Source organism: Monodelphis domestica, chromosome 2, assembly GCF_027887165.1.
Source record: "Monodelphis domestica isolate mMonDom1 chromosome 2, mMonDom1.pri, whole genome shotgun sequence".
NCBI classification, from domain to species: domain Eukaryota; kingdom Metazoa; phylum Chordata; class Mammalia; order Didelphimorphia; family Didelphidae; genus Monodelphis; species Monodelphis domestica.
Window position 1 is genome coordinate 450,625,731 of NC_077228.1, and position 25,014 is coordinate 450,650,744.

A 25,014-nucleotide genomic window follows, 5' to 3' on the forward strand; every position below is an offset into this window, starting at 1 on the left:
AGCTTGGATTTATATAATGCTTTAAGGTTTGCAAGATTCTTAACAAATGTTATCTCACTTTATCTTCATGACAATTTGGGAAGTAGGTGACATTGTTTCCCATTTGAGAGAGGAGGAATCTGAGGCAGACAGATTAAGTGACTTGCCCAGGGATATGCAGCTAGGAATCATTTGAACTCAGATCTTCTAGACTCTACATCCAGCATTCTGTATACTAACTCTCTACTAACAAGTTAGTCTTCTTCCTTATTCTCTTCCCTCAAGATCCTAGATTCAAAGGAATTCAATAAAACTATTATTAAATTTTTTAATTTCTTTTTTATTACTACTACTAGAGCATATCAGGAAACTTTAATTTATTGAAAAATGTTTTGCTTTAACTGGCTAATAAGATGAACACCAAAGATGATTCTATATATATAAATGGAGATTTTGAACCCTAGACTTCATTCCCCATAAGTCCTTGGTATTTCCCACAATTCCCTATAATCTCTCCTGTGTCTCCACATTGGTGAGATCATGTTATTGGTATTTAACTGGCAGTAGTGCCTCCCAAGTCCTCTCTTCTTGCATGATGCATAAAGTATGGTGGTAAGCCAAATGTGGGGATTTTAAATGGGCTAATCAGCCATGGGCACATGGTTTTATTTTGTATCCTCTTTATTCCTTGATTTCTAATGATCTTTAATAAACCTCATAAAATATAATATTTTATTATTAGAGATATAAATTTAATTTTTACATATAGTAGTGTTTCCTCCTGTCTTTTTTTCAATTAAAAATATTATATGTTGCATTTCAGTTATACAAAAGATTAGATAGGCTTTGGAAGAAATAACCTAGAAATATAAGAATGTTTCTAGTGGAAAATAGATTCTGAGTTCTAAATAATCTACTAATTACCTCAAGCCACAATCTTTTTCTAACCTGATGATTCCCTCAATTAGGTTTCTTTTTCAAATGACCACAAAATTACTTTCTTTTATATAATACTCTTCTCTTAGCCATTCTATGTGTAGGCATTATCTTCATTTTGACATATGAGAGGGAATATTAATGTAGAAAGACATTGACATAACTTTCTTGAGGTCATTCAGTTCTTAAGGTCAGAACGAGGATTAGAACCCAAGTCTTCTGATTTTAATTTCAGCTTATACCTTATACCTCAGTATTCCCCTTATGCTTTTTCCCTATCAAATTTGACAACTGGAAAGTGGGGAGCTCTACCATCTTATTCTGTTCCCTTGTAAGTAAATAATGCTCATGCTATAGTCTTCTTGAATTCAAATCTGGCCTCAGATGCTTACTGTGTGATCCTGGGCAGGCCATTTAACCCGTTTCATTGAGTTTCCTCATTTGTAAAATGAATGGGAGATGGAAATAGCAAACTACTCAAGTGCCAATAAAATGCCAGATGGGGTCATTGGGAAGTACACAAAACTGAAGCAACTGAACAACAAATTTTAAAAAGTAATCTCTTTTGATCCTCAAAACAACCGTGAAAAATAGGTGCTATTATCTCCATTTTCCAGATGAGGAAAACAGAGGTAAAGAGGCTTGCTCAGGTCACACAACTATAAGGTAGAGTGGATTGAGAATTAGGTCTGGAGTGAGGAAAACCCAAGTTCAAATCCAGACTCAGACACCAACCATATGATATCTTTCTCATTTCTAAAATGAGGATAATAATAGCAGCTTCCTCCTAGAGTTGTTGTGAGGATCAAATGAGACAACATTTGTACAATGACTAGCAGTAGGTTCTATGTAAAAAGGCTAGACATTATTATTATTATATTTTATAGTGTCTGAGGTTGGACTTGAACTCATATCTTCCTGAATCCAGGTTGAGTATGCAATCCAGTGAATATTATATAAATAACCACTTTTGGTGACACAGAAAACACTTGAGAATCTTACAGAGTTTTGTGATCGTCACTGGAAACATCAAGTATGGTTTTATAATATATGTAGAAATTCTATGAGAATTCTAGAAGTTACTTTTTGTTTAAATGATGAATCTTTAATTACATTTTCCTAACCATTTGAGTTCTTAATCATTAAAAGTCAGCTTTAAAAATTCTCATTACTTTCATTTTATAGATTGAATTAAAAATGAATTAGAATTTACTATACCTTTTTAATAATAGCTCATTTTTTACATCATGGTTTGCAAAATAATCCATTTATAATGAATTTATGAGACAGGCAGTACAAATACTATAATTTTCATTTTATAGATGAGGAAATGAATTCAGAGAATTCACTTGTTCCTGTCACATAACTAATAATTACCAGAAGTAGGACTTGAACTCACATTTTCTGAATCTGTCCTAATTCTTTTCCAACCACATTATGATTTCTCTTAACACATCTCTGCTATTTCTTTTTTTAGTAATTATATTTAATATAAAAGAAAATATTTAATCTAATTATACTTAAATAAATGATAATCATGTTTTAAATCCTTACCTTCTGTTTTAGAATCATTCTAAGGCAGAAGAGTGGTAAGGGCTAGGCAATGGGGGTCAAGTGACTTGCCCAGGGTCACACAGCTAGGAAGTGTCTGAGGCCAGATTTGAACCCAGGACCTCCTGTCTCTAGCCCTGGCTCTGAACCCACTTAGCCACCCAGCTTCCCCTTCATTTTTAAAGAATAATACATCGATCCCTTGGATTATTATTAAGTGATACTTCCTTGCTTTTTTCCAACATTCTATACCCTAATTCCCTAACTATGTATTCAAGGAGAACTAGCACCTCCAGTGTGAGAACTCCCTGAGACCTTTTCAGGGCTTTTCATTGACCTTTGTTGTCCAACTTTCACCCAACTCTCAATTGTAGCCCCAAGAAGCTATAGCATGTGCAGAAGCAGCACTCTGGCAAAACCACCATGGCAGATGGGCTAAACCAGATAACCAACAACATTCAAATCCATCACTGAGTTAGGGTGATGTCAACCCCAAGCATATGAAAATGTCTCCTGGTGAAATGGGTAGATGGGAATAATTTGTTCCAATGGCCACGAAGACAGCTGAAGCAGGTGCTATGGAAACTTTGGACAGATACTCAAAATGCCAATGTGATGCAATGGCTCCCAGGACATCACCAGACTTGACTTTTGTCTTGCCACTGAACTGCTATTACTCTGGAAGAAACAGCGAGGCTGATAATTTTGTGCATCTTGGCCTCACAAATCCAATTTATGTTCAAGTTGTCAAGCTATCACTTTTTGTGATGTCATTGGTCTTCTTCAAAATGATGGACTAATAATCATAATAATAATAATAATCATGAATGAAAAATGTTCTGGTTTGGAAAGAATAGCATAGAAAAAAACCAGTAACAACCTAATCTCAATTCCAATCCTCCTTGTATTATGCATCTGACATGATGCAAATCATGACAGTAGTCTGGGTGTCCATTTCTTCATCTACAAAACAAGGAAATCAATGTTGATGCATCTTTCATAATTCATTCAGTAGCAGGTTAGACCAGAAGTCTATGTGTAGTTTTGATTGCTTCATTTTTTCAAAGTTAGAAATAAAATGGACTCAAAGGAAAATGAGAGAAGTAAAGGGACCAAAAATAAATTCTCTGAAGAAAAAGCCAAAGAAGTAGTGGTCAGAGCAGTTAAAATAATAATAATCAATAATAAAAATAATTTATTTAGATATTACTATATGCTAGGTTCCATACTAAGTGCTTTACGATTAATATCTCATTTGAAGGATATGTTAAATGGTCTCAGACCTCACCATATCAACTCTATCTCTAATAACTTCAGATGCTCCCTATTGCCTCCAGGATCAAATATAAAATCCTCTGTTTGGCAATCGAACCCTTCACAACCTGGTCCCCTACTACTGTTCCAGGTTCCTACAGTCCTGTTATACTGGCCTCTTTGCTGATCCTTGCACACGAGACTCCATTTCTCTGTTTCTCAATTCCAAGCATTTTCATTAATTGTCCTCCATTCCTGGAAGGCTCTCCTTCCTCTTCTCTTATTTCCTTTAAGTCTCAACTAAACTTCCATTGTCTATAAGAAGTCTTTATGTTATTTCCCTCTGAGACTACCTCTAATTTATCATATATCTCTATCCATCCATCCATCCATCCATCCATCCATCCATCCATCCATCTATCCATCTATCTGTCTGTCTATCTATCTCTTGTGTATACTTAGTTATTTGCATGCTGTCTCCCAATAAACGGTGATCACTTTGAGAGCAGGGGCTGGGGTTTGTTTTGGGGGTTATTTTGCTCCAAGCACAAAGCCTGACACATAGCAGGTGCTTAATAAATGCTAGCTGATCAGCAAGAGCATTCTAGTAATTATACCTATTCCCCATCCTTTATACGTGTAAAAACGTCAGTCAGAGAATCTCTGTGATTGAACTTCCTTTTACTCATTTCTATATTTATCTGCCACATCGTGCCCCCACAGAGACATATCCTGTCCCAAAGGCAAGGCTGGGGGGAGGGAAAGAGAGGGAAAGAAGTAGATAGTGAAGCAAAAGCTGAGATAATTGGGAAGAGCAAGTCCTATCATTCATCAGATAGGGAGGAAATAAGTATATGAACCATCTGACACAAGCTCTATCATGCCCTATCAGCTGGACACTTTTTATTTACTTCTTTACTGAGCCTGACCCTACAGAGTGATACTCTAGTCACATAGCACAACACCTGCATGCCCTTTGGCTAAAATGCAGAAATATAAAAGCAACACTCAACATACTATTTCCTGGCCTAAATCTGAGGAATTAACTCTCTGCGCTCACACCTGTTCCTTTCCATGAACTGATTGTAAACAGAGTAGAATTCAAGAAGTTTAAGGATACCAATTCATCTCTGCATATCCCATTTCACTTACAAATGTTCTAAAATAAACCACCATCATTGGTACATTTCCTGGCTGTTTTTCCTACCTCTCTCTCTCTCTCTCTCTCTTTTTTTTTCTTCTCAATGTTAAGCAAACAAGGCTACTTCAGCCACATCACAAATCCCTCTTTTTAGCAAATGACATAGCAACCACTTCAAGCACAGTATCATGCCTAAAATGCGATTGGGCTCTTCCTGTGTACATAACATGCATTTCTATCCCACTTTGCAGAAGAATTATTCCTATTTCTGCATTCAGAAAATGAGCCAAACTCCATTCTACTTAAAACTATGCAATTTAGATGGAAGATTACATTGTTTTTGCTTTAGGTCACAGATCTTTGCTTTAGGATGAGAATTCAGGGGGAGAAAGGTAGAAATGGCTACTGATCATAAAATGAGACACAAATTAAAAAAAAAAATTTCATGTGGCCACTGTTTGTTTTTGAAAAAATTTCCCCTTAGGCTCCTTTTCTGAAAATGGACATTTTATAGTGTCTCTGGACACTATAAAGAAAAGAGAATAAGGAACTGACTTGTCATTTCATGGGTATAAGCAACTCAAAGATGAACAATTTTTCTGTACTGTTCAGTGCAACATATTTACAACTTATACTCCTAGAGTTACCTAGAACACTGTCATATTCCAGGAAAATTTTGGAAGCAAGATTTGAATCCAAGTCTTCCTGGCTAAGAGGCAAGTTCTCTATCCACATTATACCATGTTAGTTCTCACATCGAAGAATAAAACTAGAAAACAGAATATTATGGAACATAATATCCATAATATATGAAGACACATACATATATATAATAGAAAAAGGTATTTTGTTATAATGTTGACCATCATATCTGTTCTCAAGCTTTGCATAAATTATTAAATATATTTTGCATTTCTAATATATTACTAAATTATATTGATGATAATGAGCATCCTTGTTTCACTCCTTATCTTATAGAGAAGGATTCTAACTTATCCCCATTACAGATAGTTTGCTGATGGTTTTAGAAATATACTTCTCATTATTCTAAGGAAAAATTCATTTATACCTATGCTTTCAAGGGTAATAGGAATGAGTAGTCCATACATTTTTTCATAGGAACAAGAAGTCAGTCCATACATTTTCAACAGGAAAGAGTCCATACATTTTCCCGAGTCATCCATCTCCATTTTCTATACACTTCCTTCTATCAGCTATATAAATTGAATTGAACTGAACTAATCAAAATGAATTTCAAGGTTTGCATCAGTTTTTTTATCAAAAGCATCAAAGTTCTGGGTAGTGGAAGCCTTTGCAACATAAACATCTTAAAAGCAAATTCTTTTCCTCTAAATAAAATTCCACAAATTTCTTTTGTACCCTAGTAAAATAATAATAAACAACATTTATGAAACATTCTAAAGTTTTCAAATCAATTTACATATTTCTTCTCATTTGATCCTTACAGCAGCCCTGTGGAACAGATGCTATTTCATCACTAGGTCTAATGAGAAAGTACAGAAGTGAGGGGGATGGTCTTCTGCAAAGACAGTGTTACAACCTATGGCAAAATGTCCAGGAAAAAAAAATACCACTTTCTTGGGACTCTGTCCTGCTACTGCTTTTCTTTGGGATGTGTCTTCAGCAGTGCCGATAATTTCTACACACTCTTTCCTAGGATCTCTCAATCCTTGTAATATATGAGATCTGGCACTGAGACGGTGGGAAACATGCTTTTATATTGCAGAATTTGTTTCAGCTAGCCCATGAATTATGATGAAAAGCACCTTGGTGAACTGGAAGCAAGGTAAACGCAGGAGTCTAAGAAATCTTGGGGGCAATTCAACCTAGGATTCTCTAGCGTTATGGTAACATGAAAACAAATAGGGAAGCACAAAGGGAGGGGGGAAAGGGAAGGGAAGAGAAGGGAAAGACTTTACAAGTGTATATATATATATATATGTATGTGCATATACATGTATTTATGAATGTCTCTGTATATAGGTAGTGTCTACATAAAAAAGCATTATATATATTTTTTTTTCATAAAGGAATGTGAAAAAAATTGCAGGCAGGAAAAAAAATTGCTTTAGGAAGTAAGATTCTTGATGATAATTTTTTTCATTTCTGTTTTTTTATTCCCAGCTTCAGGTACAAATGTTTGTAGAATTGTATTGAACTGAAAGTAGCTGACCAATGAATAGTTTTGAGTGTCCTCTATTCAATAGAGACGGGACTATAATGCCTATTTTTTTTTTTAATAAAAAGGCTTTACTAATGCCTTTTTGAAACATCACAGTCATTTTTGGAAATACTCCTCCCTTAACAATGATTCCTTCCATATTGAACCTCAAAATAACAATAAAAATGAACCCGATGTATACTACCCAATGATGGTTCTTGAAATGTTTGCAACATTCTGCCCTGGTGAACCACAGGCCTTCCTCCTGTTCTTGAGGAGTAAGGTTGACTTCATTATCGATTATTATTATTATTTTAATAAAAACCCTTACCTTCCATCTTGGAATCACTGTATATTGGCTCCAAGGCAGAAGAGTGGTAAGGGCTAGGCAATGGGGGTCAAGTGACTTGCCCAGGGTCACACACCTAGGAAGTGTCTGAGGCCAGATTTGAACCTAAGACCTCCCATTTCTAGGTCTGACTCTCAATCCACTAAGCTACCCAGCTGCCCCTGTTCCATTATTTTAAATTATGGACATACTTCATTTTATTGCATTATAGAGAAATCTTTTGTTAATTGATGTGGCATGCTTTATTGTGGTCTTTTTCCACAAGCACCCCGACCTTCAGCAAAACCTCTTGATCAGTCACATGAATGCAAGATTCTCTACTAGCAAAAAGATGACCACTTACTGAAGTTTTAGATGACGGTTAGCATTTTTAAGGATAAAGTATTTTTAAATTAAGATATAGTCATTTTAAAAGAAATAACATTATTGGGGGCAGCTGGGTGGCTCAGTGGATTGAGAGATAGGGCTAGAGACAGGAGGTCCTGGGTTCAAATGTGGATTCAGACTCTTCCCAGCTGTGTAACCCTGGGCAAGTCACTTGACCCCCTTGCCTAACCCTTACCACTCTTCTGCCTTAAAACCAATACATAGTACTGATTCTAAAACCAAAGATAAGGGTTAAAAAAAAAAGAAAATACTATTGTGCACTTAGTATAGTTTAAACATAATTTTGGTATTCACTAAATGGAAACTAAAAAAAATTCACGTGACTGGTATTATTCTGCTATTTGCTTTATTGAGGTGGTCTGGAACAGAATTGGTAATATCTCCAAAAGCATGCCTGTACTCAGATGTTTGCCTCCTTTAAATGACTTTCCCATGGACTCTGGTAGTTGTTTTTGCACACTATTCTTTTGGTTCTTGTTTATTTTGCACAGCATCTATGCCCACCTCTCAGAGAGAAAGATAGATCTGAAGCCTTAACCACCTCTCGAAGGCAGCAGGAAGAATTTGAGGACCATCAAGTGTCTGGAATGAGCTGGGTTCCACTGAAGGGTGTGGTGAGGGAACAGAAGGAAAGCAATAATAGTGGTGACTGAGAGACTCCATTGGTGTTGGGGAGGCTGGTTGTCATAGAGCTCTGGATGGGGGGGACAAAAGGCTACCCAACAAGGATATTGCTTAGCAGCAAACGTACCCCGATATTGAAAATGTTCACCTTTTAGAAGACTCACACTAGAATTCAGCGAGGAAAAGGATTCTCAAGAGTCGACATGGAAAGAGAACTCAAGGAAGGAGGGCAGTCTCCCCATCTGCTCCTTCCCTGAATGATCTTTAGGGTGCTGTCAGGAAGCTTTAACAGAAACAAGCTATCACATAACAATAGGTACACACCTAGGGTGGCAGAAAACACTGGCTCTTGCCTTGACTAATAACAAATCACAGGTATGTGGTTATGGCACATTTACCTCACACACCCTAGTGTGGGGGATTTTTTTTTTTAATGTTTAATTATAGCACTGCTACAATTATATCTCCTTAGCTAGCTAGTCAGCATGAAAGACTTCCCACACAGCTGCAAAGCAGATATGATTAACAGTATTTTACATGAAATCCCCCCTATTTGCACTGGACCCATTTGCTTGATTAAATCACATGAAGGCTTAACAGTCTGTTGGTATTTCCACCACTGGGCTATTTACTGATAATTTTAGTTTTATTTTAAAAAATGCCTTTTCTTGTTTAAATAAATAACAAGCTTAGAGTGCTAGCAAATTGAGGGGGGAGAGGGTTGAGACCCAAACCATTTACACCAGGAATAAAATACACTGCTTTATGGAAATGTGCCATAAATAAGGAGACCCTTGCTAGCTTATTTCCTTTGTGACTGACTCTAAGGCTTGGAATATGGTGACTTGGATCAAGTGACAGAGTATTTCTAATTATGCCTGCCTCCTTCAATTTGGACAAACTGCAATCTGTGTCTTGCTTCCTCTATCTAGAAAACAGAGGCAAAACCATTAGAAAATGTTCTATATAGTAAAAGGTTAAAATTGTACAGCCATTAGGAAAATTATAAAACTATGTCATATAGCAAGGGTTAAAGGGATCAGGGAAGAGAAGACTTAAAGGGCAGCGTAGCTGCCTACAAGTATAGGAAGGGGAATCATGTGAAAGAAGGATCCCATGCGTTGCATGTTGCCCTGAAGGACAAAAAATTGGCAATTATAGGAACACAGATTTAGGCACAATTTAAACAACTTTCTCTTTGCAAAAAGTAACAAGTGACAGAAAGGGCTGCCACTGGGTGAAGGGGGAAAGATACGCATATAAAGAGGGGGGAAAAAACTATTGCTGGCTGCTTCTTTTTATACCACAAAACTTGAGTATATATGACTGAGCAATACTATTTTGGAGATTTTTACTGACTAAAAGAGGTTATATGACTCTAGTAGCTGCTTCAACATGAACAACCACTACCACCATCACCATGATAATAAGTAATAATAATTGGTATTATTGTATAGCATATATTGTATTATTGCTATTATTGCAGAGCACTTTAAGGTTTGCTTTACAAATATTATCTTCATTTTATTCCCACAAAACCCTGGGAGGTTTTATTATCACCCTCATTTTCCAAATGAGAAAACCAAAGGTGACCCCATACTCTATCTATGGCACAACCTAGCTGCCTTAAAAATAAGATTTGCAGTCCTACAAAAAAATCCTGGAGATTTTTGTGGTCTATATATAGAATCTATTATATGAAAATATAGCCCTCAAATCATCCTACATTAAAAACAAAACAAAAACAAAAACCTCCCTTTGCCGTTATGCATTATTTATTGTGGTCTTTTTTGACTTAAGGCTATCAGAGAGGCCAATAAAATTGGGATTATCCTACTGGAATTTCTTGGGGTGATTTTATCAGCAGTACCTGAAAACCATTTTAATTAGAAATGGTTTTCCTGGAAGCTGTCCAATATCTGGAAGAAGAACTCACCTATCAAGCACTAAGGATAAGCCTTATGTTTAACTTTCCAGGAAGCTTTTTTTTCCATTACTGAAGCCAAAATACCACATGATATTTACTGAAAGTTCTTTACTGTTTGCTTTATTAGAATAAACCAGTTTTCACCTTAAAATACACCCACACCCACACACTAATGGGCTCATGTATGTTTACAACTAACTACTGATATCTGTGATTATAGGTAAGAAGCACAGATGGTAAATGAAAACCTCAAACAACTAAAATCAGAATTTTTTTTAGCTGACTATTCCAACGTCCTTTGCTCAACCTTTCTGAGCCAAAACTAGGTAGCATTGTTGAATTGTTCACATTATGTCTTCCTTATATCAGCTACTCTTTGGTGAAGAACTAGTGACATGGCCGGGGCAGGACATTCTCGGCAAATTCTATAGTTATGGGCACCCACCAACTGGACAGTCATTCTCGTTAATGAAATCGACTTAATGAACAGCAAATACATAGTAGATCATTTGCCAAGGACACCATGCTAAGAATAAGTAGTTTTATTTCTAGTGAACAATTTATATCTCTACTCCAGGGAGGACTAGATTAAGCTATCAAAAGAAAATTAGCTCTTAGATTTTTCTTTTAATAATAATTAATAATAAGAAACATTCTATAGCACTGTAATAAAGCAGAAGAAATTAGCCCTTATAATTATTGCTGGATTTGGTGTCTAGATATCCTCAGTATACTTACTTTGCCACTTACTTTCTTACCAAATGACCTTGGGCAACTTACTTTATTATTCTGGATCTCAGTTTCCTTATCTGTAAAATGAGCAATTACAATGACTTCTGAGATTCTTCCTAGCTCAAAGTCCATTATCCTATTCCCTAAGCACTTCAGAAATATCTCAATTTAGCCTCACACAAATTTGGTGAATTGTTATCATCCCAGTTTTGTAGAAGAGGAAACAGCCTCAGGGAAGTTAATTTGTCCATGGTCACAGAGTAAATGTTGGAGGCAGGATCAAATGAAGGTTTTCCTAATGCTGAGCCTAGTATTCTGTCCATACTTCTCTACTCTGGTTAGGGTGTCAAGGATACTGAATTGCAAGTCAGAGAATCTTAGTTCAAATCCAAACTGTCTTTTATTCAGTTCTTCACTTATAAAATGGTAGAAATAATGCTTACCCTAGCTGCCTTATGGAGTTTGAGGAGGAAAAGTGCTTTGTAAGCCTTAGAGCTTTAATGGGATAGATTCTTCTAAATAATGATTAATATTAATATGACAGACATATTCCAATTTATATGTGCATATATTAGAATGAACCAGTTCTGTTTGGGGTATTAATTATGGTGAGTATAAGAAAAATATAATCTAGTATTTCTCTTTATTAGTGTGAGCTGGGAAATGAATTTGAGGGCTATAGAGATATGTAGCAGCTAACATTCTCTACAACTGTACCAGACCAGGATAATAGAACTACCAAATCATGGGAGGGTGTTAGAATTAGAGATTCAGGTCCCTCTAACCTATTGGTTCCTTAGCCTGTCTGGGTTGGAGATGTAGAAAATGGAAACCACAGAGGCAGCAAATTAGTCAAAAAGCGCTTAAGTATCCATAATGGTACAGTGGATAGGACACTGGACTAGGAATCAGGAAGACTCATCTTTATGAGTTCAAATCCAGTCTCTGACACTAAATAGCTATGTCACCCTCTGCAAGTCACTGAACTTAGTTACCTAATCTGAAAAATGACCTGGAGAAGGAAATGGCATATTCCACCACCACCACCTCAGTATCTTTGCCAAGAAAATGCCAAATGGGGTCACAAATAATCGGTACGACTGAAACAACTAAACAACAACAATGAAACCTCGTTGCTATGTTAGATATTAGGAGTAGAAAGACAAAAGTGGCCTCAAGGAGATTATAGCCTATGGAGGAGAAACAACACTCACAAAATAATAATGAACATGAAAAGGGGATTAACAAAGCACTCCAGTTGAGCCTTGAAAAGCACAATAGAATCAGAGGGAAAGTGATGAGAGAATGTTACACAGGGAGAGCCCATGCAAAATCAAGAAGAGATGCAATACCACATATGGGATGCAGCAACTAGGAGCAAAGAGTGTGAGAAGGATACTAATGTGTAATCAACCACGAAGATAAGCTGGAGTCAGCCTATGAAGGGTTTGAAATGCCATCTAGAGGAATCTGTATTTTATCCTGGAGGTAAAGAGGAGCCCCTGAAGCTTCTTGAGAAGGGGAAAGGCACATCTAGACTTTTACTTTAGGAATATCAGTTTGGCATCTATGTGGAGAAGGCATGCCTTACCTTTGTCAATTCTTTCCAAATCACCCTAACTAATTCTTTGTTCTACATAGGGAATCATCTTTTGTTTTCCTTTGTATTACCAGTACTTAACATAGTGCCCAGTACCTAGTAGGCACTTAATAAATAAACGTTTATTGACTGGAGAGTGGGGAAATGCAGTAAAGAGAATATTTAGGATGTGATTTCAATTAGTCTAGGTAGGAGGTGACAAAAGTCTCAATAGGATATTGGCTATGGAGGTGGAGAGAGGGGATGAATGTGAGAGATGTGGTGAAGATAAGTACTTAGCACTGATTGGCATGAGGCTTGAAGGAGACTGAGGAGACAAGGATATCTCCTAGGCTGGGGACCTGGGTGAGCAGAAAAATAGAAGTATTCTTGACAGAAAAAGGGAAGTTACAAAAAGGGGTGGGCTTAGGGCAGGGGGAATAAAGGATTCTATTTTAAGCTTGTTAGTTTGAGCTGTCTGCCTAAAGGGGCATCAAGTGGTAAATGTTCAATAGACAGTAATATGCAATCTCAGGAGAGGGACTAGGGCTAGAATCATAGTGATTGAGAGTCAACTTCAAAAGGATGGTAAATGAGTCCATAGGAGCTGACAAGAGAGAGAGAAAAGAGACAGAGGATGACCCAACGCAAAGTGATGGGGGACAAAACATGATGTTGATCCAGCAGAGAACCCTAAATAGGAGTATGAGAACCAAGAAGCAACAATCATGAAAACAAAGAGAAGAGAAAGCATCCAGGAGAAGAGAGTGGTCAACAATGTCAAATGCTTATAGATATCAATAAGGACAAGCACTGAGAAAGGACATTGGATTAGGCAATTTAGAGATCAGAAGTAATTTTGAAGAAAGAAACTGAAGTTGAATCATGACATCTGATTGCTGGCTTTAAGTGGGGCATTTCCTTTTAGCCAAGGTCCCTTTTAGTTAAATGGATGAAGACCAAAAGAAGAAACTATTGAAGGAATGATGGATGGAAAACTCACAAAGCAAATAACACATATATGGCAAGTCATGTTGCTTCATGGAACAACCACTGATGAAGGACAGCATTGCTATTTAAGTAAGATCTAATGTAATTTCAGAAGCTCTAAGTAGCAGTTTAAACAGCCTTATCTGATGAAACTTGTCTGGAACACATAAGAGGAAGGTTGGACACTTACCTATTTTTTCCATTGCTTCTGAACTTAAGGGTGAAATGACTTTCTATAGATTATTACCATTCTCACAAAGGCAATTTGACTATTTGTACATATCGTAATGTCTCCAAGTCACTTAGCATATTGCATGCCTTATTGGGGGGGAGGAGGAAGAAGATATAGGGAATTTTTTTAAAGTTTTTTTTTTAAGTTTTTAAATTTAAATTTTTTAAGTTTGGTAGTTTTTTGTTGAATAGGAGGGTTTTGAAAAGAAGTAGGGTTAATGATAGTTATATCAGAAAGTAAAGAAAGAAAAGAACATTGATAAATAATTTAAAAATACAAATAAGAGAGCAAAAGAAAATGCAGAATGGGACTCAGGCAAGCAAAGCAGGATTGGAACTACTATGTAAAATTTGGAATATATTTTTTACCAGCTATATATAATAGAAATTCACAATTTCATATGTGATCTTCGGTTTTCTGTTCTTTGAAATAGTTCAGTGAAACAGTTTGTCTTTGCAGTGTGGAAATGTTCATGTTTATTAATGCTTATCAAGTTCATAGTAAAAAAAAGAGAATTTAAAAATATTATATGATTAAAAAAAGAAAAAGATAATAGTGGCTATACAAGGTAAAACTTAATAATTAATTTAATGCATACTTTCCAGAAATCCATTTTGAGAAAAATGCTATGGCAAAACTAGACAAAATGCAACAGAACAAAACAGAAAGAAATCAGGGCAAGAATACAAAATGTGTCAATATAAAATTCAAAGATGGAAGAGTCAGTGGTCTTCTATCTAAGTCTAAACTCCAGCTAACCAAGTTGCTTTCTTGAGATCACAATGGGGTCAAGGAATAGGATTCAAAATGAAAATCTAGTGTTTTTTCCACTACAAAGCAAACTCTAGCTGCAGAGAATCTTATAAGCCCTAAATACTCTAAACTTCTACAAAATTTTCCAGAATCCTATTAGATTGAAAAATTCATTTCATTATGTACCTATCTATAGTATATGTAATCTATATAGATAGATATATCTATATTATGCTAAACTAAGTGAAACAACATAAGCAATATAAGTGTGAGGCAGTTTTTGATCCTAGATCCTCCTGATTTTAAGCCCAATATGCTATTCATGTGTCTATATGTACCACATATTATTTTTCAAGGGAAATAAACAATTATGTTAGCAGCATAAATAGTATAATTTGATATTATCACATGGAACTTGTTTCCAGGGTAAGTCTGTTACAATTTTTTTAGATTCTTGGGCTTATCTTTAAATAAATTGGTTTTTAAATATAATTCACATAATTGGAGAGAAGATGAAAAGTATTCTGTAATAGAAAAATATGTTTTCCATTTCAATGTAAAGACTCCTTAGAGGTTAGCCTAAGATATATACTTGTAAGGAAATGTGGTTGAGCAAAGAGTATCATGCTTAGAAGTTGAAATGTGGGTTTAAAGACAAGCTCTGACATTTAGTTGTTATAAGACCATGAGAAAATCACTTAAATTCTCCAAATTGTAGTTTTCTCATATAAAATAGGTATTTTAAATACACACATATGTATGTATGTACATATATATGTGTATATACTCAACTACCTATTTCATAGTGCTCCAATGAAGAAATGCATTGATGGTCTCTAATCTCATTGATATGGCTACTCTCTTCAATGATGTGGTATACAATACAACTACACAATATCATCCTATGGTATGCTTGTCTCTTCCTTATTGTAAGTTTTACATAGGCTGTTGCTTTACACTTGGGGGTCTTCCTCCACATTTCTTAACGTCACATAAGTAATATAGTATGTGGGCTCTTTATTGGTTATCTTTTCACGTTATCTCATGACTAGCCCACTTTGTAAATCTGGTATTATGCAGAAATACATTATAATTAAGGAAGGGCAGCAAGTATAATGAGGTTCATAGGAGCTCATGGAAATTTGGGATTTTTAGAAGACTTATTTAAAAAAAATTATTCATTTGTTTTTATTTAAACCCTTACCTTCCATCTTGGAATCAATCCTGTGTATTGGTTCCAAGGCAGAAGAGTGGTAAGGGCTAGGCAATGGGGGTTAAGTGACTTGCCCAGGATCACACAGCTGGGAAGTGTCTGAGGCTAGATTTGAACCTAGGACCTAGGTCTCTAGGCCTGGCTCTCAATCCACAGAGCCACCCAGCTGCCCCCCTAGAAGACAATTTTAAAACAGTCATATATGGTGCCAAGTATTTGAAATTTTCCTTTGACTCTAGACTAGTTTACTTTTCTGACATGTAATCCCTAATCAATATATACAGCTCGGAAAGGTTTAAATCTGCAATAGGGATTAGATTGGTTCTACTGGATAACAAAAGGTAGAACTAAGGACAATGACTAAGTTGCAGGGAGATATACTTGTGTTAGTTCTTTGATATGAAGAATAGCTCCTTTAAAGTAGAGCTATCCACAACTATAAAGGGACATCTTGGAAAGTAATAAGATCCTCTCAATAGAAGTCTTTGAGGAAAGGCTTTATGACCATTTATTGAGATGGTCTGAGTGGATTCATCCATCCCTTACCTTCTATGTTCATGGGAGTTGAATCCACATCAGTAAGGTCCCTTCTAGGGATGAGTATAGACTACAAAATACTTTCCCCCTCAGTGACATAGTGGGAAAAGTTGATTCAAGGCATTTATATGCCCCACACAGGATTTGAAGACTGTACTGCTCTCCTTCAAAAAAATTTCCCCCATGTGGAAACTTGCCCTTTTAGGAAATTTGAATCTTTATTATAAAATACACATGACACCTTCTGACAAAATAAATATTGATGTGTTGAATGGAATAGAATTAAAACTACATGTTTTTTTTTTTACTGCAGAAGTATAATATGAAAACATATTTATCATAATGTATCTTTTTGTGCTGCTCTTCTAGACAGTTGCCTACCCTGCCCAGTTCCAACCATTAAAGCAAAGACAATCCTCTAGCTGTCAAAAGCTCTGCCACCAGAGCTAAATTTGGGAAGGCGTCAAACAAGATCTGAACTCTGACTTTTGGGAAGAAGTAAGGATCCTAAGATCCCATGAGTTAGACATAAACCCATAAGAATGAGAAGGGACCTAAAGCAAAGGCACCATGGAAATTAGGGAAAAGAATTCATTTTTTCTATTGTTCCCCCCCCCCCCCCATTCCAATCATGGAGAATCTGATAAAAGCAATTCAGATGTCATAGAGGTGTTTACATTATATGGTTTTTTTTTTTTACAATTTATAAAATCACCTCTGCCCACAAATCAGAGTTGAGGAACTAGAAATCAAAGCGAGATATCTTTAAAGTCATGGTATTTGGGAAAACCAGTTCAGGAAGTTAGATGAATAGTTTGTTTGTTTTTTTTTTTCTTCTCCTTCCCCATCCCCAATAGAAATGACATTTCATTCTATTCTGAGGTTCTCAGATATTATGAGACACCAGACTTCAGGGTCAATGCAAACTAGTATTTTTAAAAACAAATTTGGCTATAAAAACCAGAGATGTTGTCTTATGTTTCTAAGTCAATTAGCTTTCACTTACTTCTTGGTCACTGGGGTCTTTTTCTCATTTGGAATACAAGACCAAACCAAGGCAAATACTCATCTGTTTGAGATAATTACTGGATGTTTCTACTTCTGAATTCTAAGCCACTGGCAGGGTGCTCTTGCCTTTTACATTTTGTTGATTAGTACTCCTTGCTCGACAATCAGATGTGAATGTGCAGATGTAATAATGGTGAAGCTTCTCAGAAAATACTATGGTTTCCCCAATCAGTTTGGCCATTTATAGGTACTAACATTTTATGATTTTAACATTTCAATAATGGAACAGATTGTTATTGGCCTTGCTTTCTAAAAGAAAAAAAACTTTCTTACAAACTGCTTTAAAATAGGTCAAGAGATAATCTTAAATATAATAAGGCTGGTATGAGGTAGGGATAGGGAATGCAAAGTTGTGATATGAGCCCTCAACTCTGACAAATTTCAAAAATCCTCGCCCGGTCTTTTCTGTGATTAAAAATAAAATATAAATCATAAACATGTTCTGGTAAAAATATTTCTCAAGAATTCTATTATCACTTTGATATTTTTAAATGTTTGTATTCTTTCAAAATTTTGGCTGCATTCTTAAATGTATGGATTTTTTCTGTCATCAACAAGCCTCCCCAATTGGAAGGGAGACCTCCAAGTACCACTTAATCAATGGCTCTTATAAATATGTGCTTTTCTCTCACAGAAAACAGACATATAAAGGTTAAGCATAGTGATTCTGACTCTTGTCTGAGCAAGGACACAAGATCAACTTTATAATTGAATAATTCCAAGCTCCCTTTGAGTCTGAAGCTGAGCTTTCAATGACTTGGAGGTCCATACTGGGTCCAATACAGAGCCATCAGTGACAAAGGAAACAGTGAAACAAAGGCAATGGTGTTTCAAATGAGATAACAAGTAAAGAACAAACAAAAATATCCTACTACACTCCCAGTTAGCCAAGGACAATGCTGCAATATGTAACTTAAGTCCTCATCTCATTCCAGGAGATCTCTTCATTGAAAATATGCCTTACTTTTCTATGATGTTAGGGAATTTAACTGATTTGGGTTTGGGGTGGGTCAAAAAGTTCTTGGCTATTACCATAAGACTATTTTAGAATTGTTTGGAAGGCAACTTTGCAAAGCTTTAAAGCCAGAAAGTGAATGATATGGGGGAAAGGCATCATTTTCAGGATCTGCCAGGTTTTCAGGGCCATTCTAAATTGACTGTGAAGCTGCAGGGGCCTAATGCATAGTGCTGTTAAAGTAAAGCTGCTTTTTTAGAATGTCCCCAGCCAACTAAGTAGACTGTGTGTGTGTGTGTGTGTGTGTGTGTGTGTGTGTGTGTGTGTGTGTGTGTGTGTGTGTGTCTCAGCGTGAGGGTGGTTAATTTTGAACCAATTTTAAATACTCTAATCTAAAAAAATAATGTTTATTTTCCTTTAAGCTAAATGGTTTAGTGTGCAACTGAAGAAGCAATAATCAACAAGAGAAGAATCATGGGAGATGATCGGGATTTGGATGAGACTATTGAGGGCACACCCTCTACTTCTCTACCACCTTTATGGGATGCCCCTAAATCTCATGTGGCATTTCTGGATACAGTCTAGAACTGCATTCAGATACACATTAAAATGCCCCGGAGGTCCAGCTAAGTAAATAAGGAAAATGTTTATTGTTGACGAATTCTTAACAGCAGCTACATTTTGTTTTTAAAATAAGGAAACTTCAACAGGACAAAGCTGAGTGCTGACTGACAGCCACAGGAGCAGTCCAATTCAGTGAGTCACATCGATAATATTTTGAGCATTGCTGGTTTAGATGTAGGTGAATCAGCCATGATTTCAAATAAGTTTCTATAACTCCCAAGCACTGGTCTTTGTGCATCAGGCTTCACTAGTAAAATTCACCAAACAGGTTAAAATATGCCCGGCAAAAGGTGAACTACTCAGCAATTGCTTTAAGAGAGGCGGCGGCAGCATCAGGGTACGGATGGACATTCCCAACCTCTAGAATATAGCCTTTCCCAACTCATCATTCATTCAGCGACTGCGGTTACTCCCGGGTTCCTACGTTTTCCCCTGGATGCCACCCCAATCATTTGGGCCATGCGATTTACCTCAAATCTACTTAAACTCGAACTCTTCGAACGGGATTTCTTGCGGAGATACACCGAGAAGAATCTACGCACTGTGAACTTCCTCATGCTTGTTTCCATTGCCCCGTTTGAACTAGCATGCAGGGCCAGGAGCTGCAGTACTGAGGGGAGCTAGTGCATCCCCACCGTCCCTATTGTTAAAATCCATGGAAGAGACATTGGCAGCCTTCACAGCACTGGCTTTCCGTCCACCCCACAGGGGCTGCTGGAGCTAGGTGAACAAAAGGCTGGCTACATGAGCCATTGCAGATTTCCGGGGGCTGTTTAAAGAGGAGAGCACCCCAAGCTTTTACTCTCGATCTCTTTCTTTCCACTGTTTACATTTGTCTGCAGCAAGACTCTTTCCCTTCCTCTCCCCTCCCTTCCTTTGCCTTCAGTGTTACTACAGCCAATCACCTTGCACTTCTGCTGCATGTATAATTAGCCTAAGCAAATGACAGCTTCCCACTCCCAGGCACAGAGGATTTCAGAGAAATATTACATGTGTCTATTGTGTGTACCCCCAGTCAGTTCCTTTTGGTCTTCCCTAGTGATTTTTTCCCCCTTTGGAAGCTCGTTCCTTTAAAACTCTTTCTCTCTGTCTGTCTCTTTCTGTCTCTCTCTCTCTGCTTCTCTGACTCTGTCTCTCTTTTCTTCACACACTCACTGCCCCCCTACACATCCAAATACCTGAAATGCAAAATACAGAGGCCCCGATAATTTATAAAACTTATTGGTCATATTTTTAGAAGCGATAATACCAGAATAGAGCACAGTGCACTTAATATTCCTAACTTTCCAGGTCTGCATTTTCCTTCCCCTTTGGGGAGGGGAGATGTGTGAAATGCTAGTTATCACCATATCCAGCCAATAGTCAGCAAAATGGTCAACAAAGTTGGGCTTAGAAACAATTTACCAAAGCTTTTCTGCAAAAGGAATATAAGAGATTTTGAAAGCTACTCCAGGGGCATTGGCTCCTGGCTTTGGAATAACCTCCTTTTCCAGAAGTGAAGAACAAAGATACCTATCTTGCTTTCATGACCCCCACTCCATATATAGAAAACTACTGAAACAGATGACTTATTAATGTCTGAACTGAGCATACCCTAAGAGAGGAGTGACCCATTCCCCTGGGGAAGGCTTCTTAGAGGCTGCCTGGCAGCATGACTATACATTATGTGCCTTAAAGGGAAACACATGGCTTTTCTACTAGGCTTCAGAAATTAGTAATCTCAGCAATCTTCATAGCATCTCTATTAATTTGCCCCTGTTCTCTCTCCATATGCTAACTTTAATCATACAGATATGCAAAATGAGGTTAGTTATTTAAAATGACTCAAAAGAATTATGATTTCTGAGCTTTTGATGGGTTGCTTTAATTTCTTTTCAGGCAAAGTGAATAATCTATCAAACACAATAAGAATTTATTAAATTTTTTAGCTACAAGGGACCAGTCTAAGTATTTTGGCTTTGAAAGTAAAAACTAAACAGTCCCTGCCCTCAAAGATCTTGTATTCTATGAAAAAGAAAATATCATATATATATATTATACATATATATATATGGAGTGAGAGAGAGGTGGTGATATAGATATAAATTTCAATGACGTAGCTATAGCTATATAGATATAGATATATTAAATACACAGTCACTTAGGATGAGGAACATTAACAACGGAGAAAATAGGGAAAAGCTTCAAGTAGGAGATGCCATCCTGGAGGAAAGCTGGAGACACCATCTATGTGTAAGTTGATCTCTTTCCCTCTTATGTACCTGAGATTAAATATTATATGATTACTTGCTCTTAGATTAGAGTTGCTATGAAAGACAAAGTATATGTAATTTATATTCAGGAAATTGTTTGGGTTTGCATACTCCCTTAGATAGAGGGACATCTATGATTTTTAATATTATCTTACACATAAGAGAAACAGGGGCTCAAATGGAAATTGAATGTTTTTAGACTTCACTTTGGAAGTCAAAACAATTAAATCATCAAACATTATTAAGTTCCTATTATGTGTCAGGCACTTTGCTAAATCCTGGGTGTACAAAAAAGGAAAAAAAGATGGAAAATAGTCCTTTTGCTCAAAGAGGTCATGGTCTAATCCATCAAAACATGCAAATGATTATGTACAAGCAGAAAGTGGGATTTTATCTGTTGGAAACCTGTGAAGTCAGGAGGTGGAGATAAGGACAGAGAGAATTCCAGGCCTGGAGAATAGCCATTGAAAATGAACAAAGTGGGAAGAGAAAGGATATTCTAGACTTATTTTCTAAGAATATTTCAGTTTTATTAAACAGAATTAGGAAATGAAAGTAAATTCTGCCTAATATTCACTTTAAGAAAATAAATTTATTTTAAAATACAAATATCTCAAAAACACACAAAGCTTCTCCATTTCATTTAGGGAATTATTTTAATAATAGAATAACAACTGTGGGTTGAATTTTTTAACTACTAAATAAAACAAATAATTTAAAACTAACCATACAAAGCGATTGTTCCAGATAATTCACACTCTCTACCAAAAAGAAAATAGAAATAATCCCTCTCCATACATGAGACTCAAGGAGGGAAGGATGAACATAGAGAACCACTCTGAAGTCCTTGGTACATTGCTTTCCTCAACAGCTCAAGGTTAAGACTTGAATTATTTAGCTCTGCTACCATAATTTCCCCTCTGCCCTAGAAAGAGCATATGTCTGTTACTTAGCCTATGAGATCATTTCTTATGGCCAATGAGATTATCATATCCTCTAAGACAAGGGCTTTATTGTGTCGATTGTAACTCTTCAGAGGTAGATTATAGTGCTGTAGAACTGTGTGGGCAAAGCATGCTAAAAAGTTATTATGAGGCATGGAGGGAAAAGACAGCCCCATGACCATTCCAGTTGCAGCTAAAATGCCATGGAATTTCCATTCCAACCCACTGATAATTTATTCTTCTATGGCTTCTGAATTTTAATGTGGCTATTTTGGCAATAATTTTTGTCTGCTGCCTCTAAGCAACCTTACATCCTAGCTTCCACCTGAGCGACTTCAGCTAGACTTCCCCTTTGACAAGAAGTCAATACTTGAAACCATGTCCTTTGCTCTCCCTGGCTTCAAATCTCACTGTCAAAACACATCCTTGTGCACCATGCATGTCTTCTCTGTGTTTGATAAATGTCCATAATTCTTAGTAAAATATTACATACCTGAGAATAATTCAATAGAAGTTGATGATTATAAATAAGGAAAGATATGATTTCTAATTAGCCAATTGCACTCAGACACCTGGTGCTGTCCAAATATTTTTGACACATATTGAAAATCTTAAGCTTGTGAAAGCTTTGTATCACAAGGGAGGATTAGCAAGTTAATTGAACCCATGATAGGGTAATTTTCAGCTCAAAAAGAACTGGCAATAGCAAACCTCTATGTGCTATAATTGGAGAAAATTGATTTCATATTGGGACAGATGAGGGAAGACTGAAATCACAGAGAAACACTTGAGTAATCAGGCTGGCTAGAGGACAACATGAGTAATTTTTATCTTCTCTTATCTGGTGAGAAAGAGCAACTGTACTAGTAAATCCAACAATAATTTTCCCAATGAAGAAAAGTAGAGATGGTTTCACCAGAAGGATTGTTCACATTCATTTTCACAAACTTAAAACCACCCGTTTCCTTATTATTTGAAATTCCTTAAATAGATTTAAATTGCTTTTCTCAGATGTCCAGGGCTGTCCTTGAGCAAAGGTAGTTTAGGTAGTATCCTTTGTAGCATGATTTGAGGGCTATCCAAAGACTTGTCTTATCATATTGTTTCTCCCACCTGCCTGATCTAATTCCTAAATTTCCTTTAGGAAGACACTCATTGGGAATCTTTTGGAGATATATACATTTTAACACATCATGTTGTTAACTAAAAGATATAGCAGGGTATATTTGAAAAAGCATCTGAGATCATTCATGTCTAGGGCTGTGTTGGTTTTTTTGTGTGTGTGTTTGTTTTGTTTTGCTGCTAATAAACTTCTCTGGATTTTTTTTAAGTTAATTGCTTCTTATAAGCAACTACAATGTACTTCTTCTTTCTAGTTCATCCTTCATGAAACTCTTAAAATTTTTTTCCCCTTAATGTTCATATCTATGAAACAACATGATAGAATCAAGCCAAGAAGACCTGGGTTCAAGTGTTGCCTTAGATCAAGGCAAGCCATTTAATTTTTCAGTGTTCCAAATAACTCTTTAACAATCATAAATTGTAGAGAAGGTGCCAACCTGCATAGTGGAAGGAGCCACCCAATAATTTTTCATGCTGATTAAAAAGAACAATTCATATTTTTAATCCTCGGATACCTATGTGACCAGATCACTAATCTATTGAAATACCTTCAGTGGCTTCCTATCATCTTCAGGCTAAAATGCAGATATCTTGGCTCATCACAATCTATCACTAAGCCACATTTTCAGCCTTACTTCTCAATATTCCTTCATGTGTTCTAGGTTCCTGTCAAACTAGATTGTGAGACTCCTTCAGTAATATCATTCTTTATTCTCCTGCCTCTGTGTATTTATATATATATATCATCCTCTGTGCCTAGAGTGCATTCTCTCCTCATCTTTATCAAAATTCCTCCTCTCTCTCAAAGACCAATTCATGCACCACAACCTCTGTAAAACCTTTTTTTGTTCCCCTGGCTGAACTTCTCTCCCACAAATATTCTTAGAAAATATGTTTGCAGAGGCATCTAAGTAGCATAGTGGTTAGAGAACCAGGCCTTGAGACATTTCTTACCTTAACCTCAGTTACCTAGCCCTTGTACCTGCTCTTAGAATTGCTACTAAGACATGTTTTTTTTTAATTAAAAATGTATTTGCTTTTCTTCTATGATGAAATTGCATTCTACCTGGCATCATTTTGTGAAGCTATGCATTCCTCATCACATTCCCCCACCAGATTATAAATATCCTCAGGATGAGGACTTTGTCATTTTTCATCTTTGTGTTCCCAACACCTGACAAAGGACATGCAGCCAATAAAGATGCATAGCAAATGTTATGTTGCTGTAAATCCACAAATATTTATAATGCAAAAAATGCAAGATAAATTCATAAGAAGGCACAAACTAAATACTATTTAAACCATTACTTCCAACTTTAACATCTGATGACTTTCTTTTTTTTTAATTAATTGTAAACTTTATTAGTTAAAATTTCAGCAGCTCCTGGGAGAATATATATTTTTATAAGGGATTAAAAGGCAGACCTTCAAGATTCTAAAGAAGGAATCTATATTGATAAGATGTCAAGAAACAAGAGTTGGTACTTTGGAGTAATGAACCCTTTCATGTCGCCATCCATGTTATAGGCAGAGTCCTTCTAATTTTAACTTTGTCTAAGAGCAAAAAATCATGGTATTGTGATGCTGAGGATGGAGAGCAGAGATTATAGGGTCCTTGATTTAGAGTAGGAAAAGACCTAGAAGTCATCCAGCCCAACACACTTATATTTCATAGGAGGAACA

General features: G+C 36.4%; 1 protein-coding gene across 4 annotated transcripts in view; it reads right to left on the reverse strand.

Moving 5' to 3' along the window:
• RPS6KA2 (ribosomal protein S6 kinase A2) overlaps positions 1-25,014 on the reverse strand; it is a 563,997-nt gene that overhangs the window by 262,295 nt on the left and 276,688 nt on the right. The window contains exon 1 of one of the 4 annotated variants that reach the window (XM_001371726.4): positions 19,484-24,665. The exons of the other annotated variants lie outside the window; for them this stretch is intronic. Coding sequence (XP_001371763.1) covers positions 19,484-19,582 — 99 coding nt within the window. The 5' untranslated portion in view covers positions 19,583-24,665. Of the gene's footprint in view, positions 1-19,483; positions 24,666-25,014 lie in introns of those variants that run through there. 4 annotated transcript variants of the gene reach the window in all.